The sequence below is a fragment of the Ostrea edulis genome, chromosome 5 (genome assembly GCF_947568905.1).
Source record: "Ostrea edulis chromosome 5, xbOstEdul1.1, whole genome shotgun sequence".
NCBI lineage: Eukaryota > Metazoa > Mollusca > Bivalvia > Ostreida > Ostreidae > Ostrea > Ostrea edulis.
Genome location: NC_079168.1, coordinates 69,209,379 through 69,221,638, shown reverse-complemented (window position 1 = coordinate 69,221,638; position 12,260 = coordinate 69,209,379). Strand labels below are relative to the sequence as shown.

General features: G+C 32.2%; 1 protein-coding gene across 2 annotated transcripts in view; it reads right to left on the bottom strand.

Annotated features, from left to right (window-relative positions):
• Positions 1-11,802, bottom strand: part of LOC125650107 (uncharacterized) — a 59,604-nt gene extending 47,802 nt beyond the window's left edge. The window contains exon 1 of one of the 2 annotated variants that reach the window (XM_056165308.1): positions 11,714-11,802. Coding sequence is in view for 1 of the 2 variants with exons in the window: in XM_056165307.1 (XP_056021282.1) it covers positions 4,922-4,970 (49 nt within the window). In the remaining variant the exon portion in view is untranslated. Of the gene's footprint in view, positions 1-4,921; positions 5,011-11,713 lie in introns of those variants that run through there. The other variant, XM_056165307.1, reaches the window with a different exon arrangement.
• Between the last annotated feature and the right edge of the window lie 458 nt (positions 11,803-12,260).

Here is a 12,260-nt window from a genome sequence, read left to right as displayed (position 1 = left end):
TATAAAGTAAGCAGGGTTTTGTTGTGGCGGCACAAATATTTCGAATGAATCTTTAGAGCTTTTTCTCGCTTTTTGACGTACGACTCCATTTATCAATATTTATCACTGCTAATTATCACTTAGTTAATATTCATTGATGATACGAACGGGTCTCTTTATCTCTCTTTATTTTGACATAATTTCGGTGATCGATGTGTTTAAAAAACAACAACATACACACACATTTTTTCTTAGATAAATAGCATGTATATTTATCACATCCTATTAGCATTTCTAAATCAGAACCTATCGGTGTTTGGAAAGCCGATGAAGTCTCTACACGAATCAAAAATACATGAACCGCAAGACAAGAAAAGAATAATATTACCCTGACAAACAACAAGTGAATATATTTGTCCATTTGGTGTAGACTAAAATTATCAACTGTAAAATGCAGTTTACACCTTTCGACAAAATTCTAAATTCTCAGATTTACTGAAAAACCATGAGAAAATCTTTTTAAAGCAATTTCAAGTTACAATCAATTAAAGTCTATGACTTTAAACTATAAGAAAAAAGATATTTATAGTTTATATTTAAGAAGAGCAGTGTAGTGCACTTTACGACCGTTAATTATAGTTAATGACTGTTAATTATAGCTAATGACTGCTAATTATAGGTTCCGACCGTTAAACATAGTTTGTTACTTTAATTATAGTTTAAGGTTGTTTTAGTTTACGGCTGTTAGTTATAGTTGGGGACTTTTAATTATAGTTTACGGCTGTTAATTATAGGTTTGGGACTTTTGATTATACGACATGGTTGTTAATTAGAGTTGGGGACTTTTAATTATAGTTTATGGCTGTTAATTATAGGTTTGGGACTTTTAATTATAGTTTACGACTGTTAATTACAGTTTGGGACTTTTAATTATAGGGCATGGTTGTTAATTACAGTTTGGGACTTTTGATTATAGTTTACGGCTGTTAATTAGAGTTGAGGACTTTTAATTATAGTTTACGGCTGTTAATTATAGTTGAGGACTTTTAATTATAGGACATGACTGTTAATTATAGTTGAGGACTTTTAATTATAGGACATGACTGTTAATTATAGTTGAGGACTTTTAATTATAGTTTACGGCTGTTAATTATAGTTGAGGACTTTTAATTATAGGACATGGTTGTTAATTAGAGTTGGGGCCTTTTAATACGTTGATGACTTAGCAAATTTCGGGGATTTGACAGTTTTATGGACTTATTTAGGGGCATCTATTGATTTCAACATTATAGCAATGGGTTACAGATCAAGTTTGAATTTTGGCTTTGTTGACCTATATTTTAAAAGAGTTATGGGCCTTGAACTAAGGAAATAACGCCACAAAGTGGTGCTTGCCCTTACATTGATGTCTAGTTGTAGTTTGTGGCCGTCAATTGTTGTTTATGATTATTTATTGTAGTTTGTGGTCGTCAATTGTTGTTTATGATTATTTATTGTAGTTTGTGGCCGTCAATTGTTGTTTATGATTATTTATTGTAGTTTGCGGCCGTCAATTTGTAGTTTATGATTATTTATTGCAGTTTGTGGATGTCAATTTGCAGTTTATAATTATTTATTGTAGATTATGGCTGTTGAATAAAAGACAAAAACAGTTCTTGAAATAATATATTAAGGAAATCGGTTCATTTTTTTCACGTATGCATGTATTTACTTATTATCAAGTGTAATCTATATCTACCTTGTACATCGCGTCTGTTTATGAGAATAAACCATTGTCATTGCCTCGTGCCGCTAGTGGTTTTGAGGTAACAAGTAAACCAATTCAATACCTAAGTAAACAAATTGGTCCACTTTTTATATAATTTCACCATTATAAAACCATTTCTCATCAGTGTGAATATTCCCATCATTTTTAAAAACAACGATATTTTTTTTATACATTTACATCCAAACTCCATTCAACAGTTTAATTTTTCAACGTATAAGATAATATTACGTTAGATAACCTTTTTTATAAGCTCGTTTTTACACAGTACGATAAACAGAGGAGACAACATCTCACCTTGTAGAAGACCAACATGATTTTACAAATCTTCTTAGTCTAGAGCACATAGAACGGATGGCTGTGGGCAGTTTCACTTGTATACTATAGCACTCTAATTTGTGTGTGATTTGTTCGCTGAGTTAACACTTTTTTATGATCCACAAAACAACAGTATTTTTGTTCCTTTGTCTGTAGTGCTTGTGTGATGAGCCAATGTACTGTGAAAATTGCTCCTGTAGTGCCTAGCATAAGTTGAACGCCAAATTGTGTTTCTGAATATTATCATTTGTAGACACCCATATTATGAGTCTTCAATTCAATCTGGAGGTAAGCAATTAGCAGAAAGAAGTAATAAGACTAATTAGGGTCACCTTTCTTAAAGACTGGGGCAATAATAGCATTAGACCATTGTGTCGGGGGGGGGGGTGTTGCTAAGATTGAAGATAATGTACAAATGTGGCAGAAAAATATCTTTGAATTCTATAAAGTATTCAAGCCAGGTTAACTCGACTTCAACATTGAGATTTGAGGACGTGATTCCAGACAGAATGATAAAACATTTGGTTTTCACTATCGTCACAAGAACTAATCAAATTAAATGGTCTAGAGGAGTTTCTATTTCTATAGATCCACCAAAGTTAGCCTAGAGATGTATTGAAGGCTTTTATTTGGGCTAGTTGTAATATTAGGTTTAGGGTTTGATGTAGGGTTGTATTTAGGGTTTATTAGGGTTTATATATCAGATTGTGTTTAGGTTGAATTTGGGTTAGATGGAAGATTGTGTTTAGGTTTTTTTAGGGTTAGATGTAAGATTGTGTTTAGGGTTTGATGTAGGGTTGTGTTTAGGGTTTATTAGGGTTAGATGTAAGATTGTGTTTAGGGTTTATTAGGGTTAGATGGAAGATTGTGTTTAGGTTGTATTAGGGTTGGATGTAAGATTGTGTTTAGGTTGTATTAGGGTTAGATGTAAGATTGTGTTTAGGGTTAGATGTAAGATTGTGTTTAGGGTTTATTAGGGTTAGATGTAAGATTGTGTTTAGGTTTTATTAGGGTTAGATGTAAGATTGTGTTTAGGGTTTATTAGGGTTAGATGGAAGATTGTGTTTAGGTTGTATTAGGGTTGGATGTAAGATTGTGTTTAGGTTGTATTAGGGTTAGATGTAAGATTGTGTTTAGGGTTTGATGTAAGATTATGTTTAGGGTTTATTAGGGTTAGATGTAAGATTGTGTTTAGGGTTTATTAGGGTTAGATGTAAGATTGTGTTTAGGGTTTATTAGGGTTAGATGGAAGATTGTGTTTAGGGTTTATTAGGGTTAGGTGGAAGATTGTGTTTAGGTTTTATTAGGATTAGATGTAAGATTATGTTTAGGGTTTGATGTAAGATTGTGTTTAGGGTTTATTAGGGTTAGATGTAAGATTATGTTTAGGGTTTATTAGGGTTAAATGTAAGATTATGTTTAGGGTTTATTAGGGTTAGATGTAAGATTGTGTTTAGGGTTTATTAGGGTTAGATGTAAGATTGTGTTTAGGGTTTATTAGGGTTAGATATAAGATTGTGCTTAGGGTTTATTAGGGTTAGATGTAAGATTGTGTTTAGGGTTTATTAGGGTTAGATGGAAGATTGTGTTTAGGGTTTATTAGGGTTAGATGTAAGATTGTGTTTAGGTTTTATTAGGATTAGATGTAAGATTATGTTTAGGGTTTGATGTAAGATTGTGTATAGGGTTTATTAGGGTTAAATGTAAGATTATGTTTAGGGTTTATTAGGGTTAGATGTAAGATTGTGTTTAGGGTTTATTAGGGTTAGATGTAAGATTGTGTTTAGGGTTTATTAGGGTTAGATGTAAGATTGTGTTTAGGGTTTATTAGAGCTAGATGTAAGATTGTGTTTAGGGTTTATTAGGGTTAGATATAAGATTGTGCTTAGGGTTTATTAGGGTTAGATGTAAGATTGTGTTTAGGGTTTATTAGGGTTAGATGTAAGATTGTGTTTAGGGTTTATGAGGGCTAGATGTAAGGTTGTGTTTAGGGTTTATTAGAGCTAGATGTAAGGTTGTGTTTAGGTTGTATTAGGGTTAGATGTAAGATTGTGTTTAGGGTTAGATGTAAGATTGTGTTTAGGGTTTTGGTGAAGGGTTGTGTTTAGGAATGTCAAAAGGTAGGGTTAAAATTAGACTCAGATTTGACGACCTAACGAACCGTGGGTCTGCTATGAATAGCATTTAATTATCGAATAATTAATAGATATGATAGTTAAGTTTTTAATTGATAAACTCAATACGAATCTAAATCTATATGCTACGTTGAAAGATCTAATAGCTTACAAGGCGTTCACAAGATTCGTAAACTTTGGAATAAAATTGATAAACCTAGTTTATCCAATGTAAAACTTAATTTCACTGATTTCAAGATTCTATCATCATATTCTGAAACATTTAAATGTAAACAATTAAAGCATAATTCTGTTTTATTTCCCGTCCTAAATTACTCTTTATTTACATCCAGGAAGTTTCCAATGCATCGCGAAGGATATAACAAAACGATTGTTTTATCTCTTTACATGCACAAACATGCATAGACATATATGAAACAAAGCTAACTTCTTCAAATAAATTTGCACATGTCAATAACAAGCAATGAAACTTTTCCTACAAAACTTCTGTGAAATATGATGTATTGCATTTTTTTTTTTATAAATGCTCATACAAATGGACTCCAATAAAATGTCATATAAACCATACTCAGATAAGGTATGTAGAAGTAAATGCAATCACTAGTACGGTTATCAAAATCATATTTTCTTACAATGCTCTTTATATACATGATAAAAATTTATCGATTCATTTCTGTTCAATTGCACAACAACATTCGCTGTCTAATAACTGAAAGACACCTACCTAGATATCGATTTAAAAAAACTGCAACAAAGGTCAACAACAGAATCATGGTAACTGTTTTTGTGCGCCAGAAATTGCAAAGAAGCAACAACACTGATTTCACTTTTGAATATGAGAACATGGAGTCCATACAACCATAAATACGTAAGACCGTACGGAATACCAGCACGATAAATTTAGAAACTTACGAATTCCGAATTGCAGGGGTGGCACTGACTTCGTGTTGTACATGTTACGTTTGTACGTGTGATGTAACCTATCTGATATGGTACCATGAATTGCCTGATGGTCTCGCATGTTATGCCCATTTTTAACTTTTTTTTTACTGTTTGTAGGCGAGTACAAGTTTATAACGGATTCCACTTGTCGTGATTGCGTTTCCAGATTCATGCACCCAGTACATTTAACATAAAAGTATGGAGGTTCTCACTGTCGGAAATACGTGGTATCTGTCGGACCATACTAGGGTCAGATTTACACCCCACATAACTCTCTCGCTTTACAGGTTTATATGACGACGTCACGATTCAATACCCCTACCCTAGGGCTGAATTCTGAGTTCACTCTCCGGCTACTGAGTATCTATATGGCTTCCATTACCGTGTACCGTTTTCTTTACGAATGTTTTGTGAACCTTTTTTTAAACTTATCTTTAAAGACGTTAGCATTTTTGAGACTTCTGATGACAGAATTTTGTGTATTTTAAAAACGACCTCTGCAATACTTCTTTGTGTTTTTTCTTAAAATAAAGTTTATCAATTACGCTTTCTTCGTGATGTAATGATACTTAAAAGCTTTAACAGAACATGTCAGCGTCTAAAAATACATAGAGGAAAGATGATTATCTTTTTCCATCTGTGTAAGTACATGTATCGGGAACAAATATCACGGTACACAATTAACCATAAAAAGGAAATGACAATTAATGTGTCCAAAGGGCACTCCAGTTCAAAATTATATTGATAATAACAATATTTACCAATTAAGATACTTACTTTCTTTACATATAATATTTACTGGTCGTTTTGGCCTAGTGGTTAGGGCGCTAGCTTAAAACTCGGGAGTCTTGGTTTCGATTTTCATGAATATATAAGATGTTTAGCATATGTAGTGATAAGCATTAAAAGTGGAAGTCACGAGTCAGATATGACCTGAAAAGCAGAGGTACCGTATTAAGGTAGGCGTGTACGTGATAAATAACTCCTGGTGATACAACAGTATAAGTCATGCGTGGGTCAAAATATGTGACACTTCACCTAAAGCTGGCAACGTTTCTACGCGAGTGAAAAATTCTCCACTGGGACGTAAAACAAACAGCTGGCGAGTGAAAAATTATCCACTGGAATGTAAAACAAACAGCTGGCGAGTGAAAAAATTCTCCACTGGGATGTAAAACAAACAGCTGGCGATGAAAAAATTCTCCACTGGGACGTAAAACAAACAGCCGGCGAGTGAAAAATTCTCCACTGGGATGTAAAACAAACAGTTGGCGAGTGAAAATGTAAAACAAACAGTTGGCGAGTGAAAGAAAAACCAGTGGGACGTAAAACAATATACAAGAAACTAAAACATGTACTATGATTTAAATTACATATAATGAATTAAATAGAATATTGCCAGAGAGAGAGAGAGAGAGAGAGAGAGAGGAGAGAGAGAGAGATTTTGATCTATTGAGATAGGTAAAAACACAAAAATATGCCCAGTGACAAAATTATTGTAAAGATAGCTTGCTACCTATTGAAATCAATATCACTTTATCTTATTATGTCCAGTTGATATAGAACTACGCACTGAACTGATCCAGAATAGCATTGGTATACCAACCATCAATGTTTAAATTTTAAAGATTGTTAAGTGTCAATAAAAATTTTAATGCAATCTTGATAAATACATTTCTGAGGATTTTGAACTAACAAACATGTTTGATGTATTATAACCATTTTCATTTTTTAGTTTTATCTGTTGATTTATTTGATGTAAACTAAGATACGTCATTTTTCATATTATCCAGAGTCAAATCACCTGTCATCTTTCTTTTTCTTCTTCTTTTGTATGAATATTATTCATATGTTGAACTCCGCCATACGATGACAGTTTTGAGCATATATGAAATCGGACTGAACAGTTTGGGGTATTTCCCCAATCTCAATTAATAGGTCTATTTTGAGAAACAAACAACGTTTTTTCAGGACAAGTGATGATCACAGTATACAAATACACGTACATATTTGTAGAATTACTTGGAAAGAGATTCTATCTGTTCACTTCTTCTTTTGAATTATTTGAATGCTTGACAGATAAAATTACTTAAATTGATCAACTCTTTTAACTTTTCTAGAGTCTGAAATTCAATCAATTTACATACGCTATGGGTTTCTTTTTTACCAGCGCTTAATATACATGTAACAGGTAATAAGACCAATATAGAAACAAGTCATTCTAATACGAAAGCCGATTAGGATCATTAAAGACAAAAATATTTTACAGGCGTAATAATACGAATTTCAAAAGTGTTCAAATTATGGAATATAAATAACAAGATTATCGAATAGAAATCAAGATTTATCGCACGTTTAAATCAAAATTTTCGCACATAAATATCAAAATCAACGAATATAAATCAAGATTTTTGCATATGAATAACAAATTAGTGAATATAAATCAAGATTTTTGCATATGAATAATAAGATTATTGAATATAAATCAAGATTTTTGCATATGAATAATAAGATTATTGAATATAAATCAAAATTTTCGCATTTGAATATTAAGATTGTTGATTATACTGTACATAAAAATTTTCACATAAAAATATTAAGATTATCGAATATAAATCAAGATATTTGCATATGAATAAGCAGATCATTGAATATAAATAAAGATTTTCGCACATAAACATCAAGATTATCAAGTATCAATCAAGATTTTCGCATATAAATCAAGATTTGTATATTACAACGTTTTACACGCCATAATAAAACAGTTCGTAGACACCTGGACCATTGCCATACGAAAAAGAGGGCGTGTCACTTGTCGTCTGCCGAAGACTTGACGACGACAGGCAGGGGCGTAGCTAAATAAACGTGCAGGTACGCATGTGTTTTCGTGTAATTGGAGGGGGGGGGTAAAAATAAAAAAGAATATTGGTGAAAACCTGACCGAAATATGTGTAAGTGGTAATAACGAATAAAATGTAAAAACTAATGCAGCCTCAGTTAACATGAAAATCTGTTGTAAGTATGAAATCTAAATGTTTCTTCATTACTTGATATGTAGCACCGGGCATAGATTTCGTGTTTCACAGTTTGTGATAATTAAGACAAGAGAAATTGTGATTGATATTGTATATAAAACGTAGAAAATTAAATGACATTTGATACAGGAACCGTACATAAATATGTGTGTGTGGGATCTAACGTTCGCCTTCTTTCCCTCTTGATATGTTATACGTAACATCACCCCGGGAAAAATTATTTGAAATACATATCCAGTGATTTTACAAAAGACGAATACAAGTTAAGTCTTTAGAAAGAAAATAATCAACTCTGACGGGAAGATAAGTACTGTAATGATATACATGTAAGTAGTTTGGCTACGCTGGCGATTCTGACTTCTCGTATGTAACTATGAAATAGTTTGATAATTTAATATATATCATTGAAATGAGCTATAAAAGTGTACTATAAATTTTTATCGTAAGGTGTTTAATAAATTTATACTACTCAAGTACATGTGTGTATGATCTCATTCCACGAATCAGTCTTTTGAGGCGCGCATGTATGTGGGATTAAATTCTTTCAGCATTTAACTTTTCAGTCCCAATAATGAAGAAAAAATTACTATTTAAATTTATGAAATTTATGGTTCAGGACATACAATAAAGGTTTATAGCTGTTACCAATATTTTATCATACAACAAAATTATGATAGCATAATATTTAGACTGGAGAGAATAATTCATCGAGTTTGAATTATTTATACATACAAATCAAATAAATTGCTCTCAATCTTGAATATTTTATTCAACTTTAATATTTATCTGCATAAATACATGTAGGTATATTATGTACACAGTGCGCACAGAAGTCGCGTATGAATTTCACGCCAGGGGCACGTGCCGAAGTTACATAATTTGGACCAGGAGTTCTGAATCAATGTTTAATCAAAGTCATTGTTTTTAAACAATAAAACAACAAATCATTTGAAATGAGACTGGTCGTCCATGGGTTTCTGAATATTCTATACGCATGTTTAGATTTGGTTTAATCATGATTATAAACTATTGATTTCAAAACATGTTCAGAAATAATTCGGTATGTTTGTAAAATGTATCCATTTTCTTTTCCACAACGAAGAATTTGAGTAAAGCTTGTGTTTTCAGTTAAAGTAGTGTGAAATCACAGATCGCTAGTCCAGCAGCGATGAATCTCCGATATTAAACACACATTCAATTAGACATGATTGAGAAACGAACTGTATATTAAATTGCAGATTTTAAAATTGATGCCTGACTCAATGCTCTAGAGATTTGAATTTAAAACAAATCAAACGTAAGACCAGGGACGTAATAAAAAGTATATACATCCCCGTAAAGACTGAATTATTCGAAAAATCCAATATGATCAAAAACATAACATTCTGTGTTATATTTAGGACGACAATGTTTACTTTGTGTACATGCCCTGGTTCACACGCGATGGTTCCTCGAGGCGGTTACGTAATTGTAAACAAAAACAAACCCCGCGGTTTATGTAAGATGCGTGTAGTTAATGACTGAGTTATTACATGTATATGCTTGAAGGGTTGTTTCTTCAATTAAATATATCGTTGTTTTAATAACAAACGTAGAAGAGATAACCTTTTCCTCTTTTTTTCTTTGGAACTATTGTTTATATTAAAGCTACTAAATAACAAAAAAAGAAAGTTGTCGATAGATGATTTTTAAAGGAACCATAGATAACGTTAAAACCTTATTTTAAAAGAATATTAGCATTTCATGAAGTCAGATTTATCAATTAAAGCAAGTTTATTTAAGTTATACGCATCTTTTTCCCCCTCCACCTACCTAATGATACGGTTACCTGTTTGCGGTTCAAGCTTTTTACTCATATATAACACAATACTCGAGCAAAATATTATGTTTATGGGATCAATAAGATGTTAAAGAACAACTTTTCCAGCGGAAGCCATATCGAAATATTTACCGTTTTTGAGTTATACATATATATGTAAAGCGAAAACTTTGAAGATTCCCAGATCCCTAATTTAAGGGACTAGCCCCTTTTTAGGGATATTAAAAGAAAGCTCTTAACATTTTGCACAACTTTTGTTCTACACGTCTTAACAAAATATTTTTAGTTTAAAAGATACAAAGGAAAATATGTGTAATTTTTTGCTCCTTTAGGCGTCCTAATTTTTTAACCCTGTCAACCACCATTTCGAACGCTGTAATCAAAAAACAAAAAACGATGTGCACAACTACAATGCTCCTACTTTTCATTTTCAATGCATTTTCTGCTCAAGCTTATACAGTCTCAGAGCCTTTGTCTGGAAACTAAAGCCCCTAAAATTTCATTCAAAGGGGAATAACTCGTGAACAGAAGGGTATTTCTGAAATGTAGTACATGATTTTATAATTGTTTTGAAAATCTTATAAACCCTGAAAATTTGAGCAAAATCCATGCAGAAATGAGCGAGATATGAAGCTTCAAAGTTAGCGTCTAGGAAAAAGAAAAGAATAATAAGAATAATCTTAACCAGCACAATCAGTAGAAGGTCTTCCGTTGTTACGGAAGACCTTAATAAAACTACGATATACGGGTGTTAATCGTATAGTGCTTAGTAAACATATCCTATCCCAGATTTCTACGTGTCCTATCAACTGCTTCTAATATTTGAACATGAATATCAAATTCAGGGAGACAGAGATGGGGGTGTAAAGCAACAACAAAAATCTTCAATAAAAATGCCGTTAATATAAGGGTTCGTGTTTTCAATACGTGTAACACAATTACATATCTTCTTAAATACACGGCACAACTACAAGACGATATCGTCAATTTTTGATAAATATATCTTTCAAAGCTTAAATGCCACACAAATAATTTTATATGAAACAAATGTACACAGAATCGTACGGACGCCTTTCAGAAGGGAAATCCCATCAAAATTCTATGTATTTTGCTTATATTGCTAATCACTTTATGTATTTGACTCTAGGATGAAAACAGATTTCATAGTAAAAATTGAGATATAATTTTATATGTCTCCTATTCTGGAAACTTAAAACTTTACTAGCTACAAGAAATACTGAAAATTTGCCAGCTTCTGGGGACTTCGCCCTCTGGGTCCCGAAAGTTGCTCCCAACCTTGTACCATAATTTACGGACACAATAATTTGCTCACACCTACGACCCTCACAGATGTCGACTTTATATGATCTAAAATATTTGATTGTAGCTTTAAGCAAAATCTGAAACCCACCTAATATACTACATATAAAAATTATCAAATTTACCAAAATTCAACTATACTAATATGCTGTAGAAAAGTATTAAACTTATCGAACTTAACTAATATATTATAGAAATATATTGAACTTACCAAAACAACTTAATTATACTACTAACTATACTTACTGATTTCAACTTAGGTTTACTGGTGTAGAAAATCACAAAACTTACCACTTTCAACTTACGTTTACTATCGGATAATTATGAATGATTATAGACAACAAAAGGCTATCAGTCAAATCCTAATTATGACTATTGATATGAAAATTATTACACTTACAAAAGTTCTTTTTCCTGTCTTACATGTATTGGGAGGTCTGAATGAAGCCTTTTCACCACTTTGAAGTCTCAAGTACCTGCCGTACTAATAGAGTGTACATTTGTACTTCCTAGTTCGAGTTCTAATGTACTTATTTCCAAGAACGCAAGGCTTCCTGGTTTAGCATTTCTGATTTAAACATCGATTTTCTACTAATCTCTTTTTTATTGTAAATGTGCAGTGATGTGGAACAGTTTTTACTCTAACATATAATATCAGTGATATTTCTAATCCATTTTCATCATGGCTCTTGCGTGTCGAATCAGTTGAGAGACATAAACACCCTATGCAGGTGTTTATGCATCATCGTGTTATTCGCTCCGCGGATTATCATGTATTCTGCGTACTTAAATATAGCATTTATTCCGTAAATGTGAATAAATGGTTTTTGCTTTTATAAAAGGAATAAATAGCATGATTATAAAAAGTCAGTAGTTAACACTGTAAACCAAACACGTCAAACTGATTCGCTCCGAAGCGAATAACATGATTATGCCAAATGGTATTG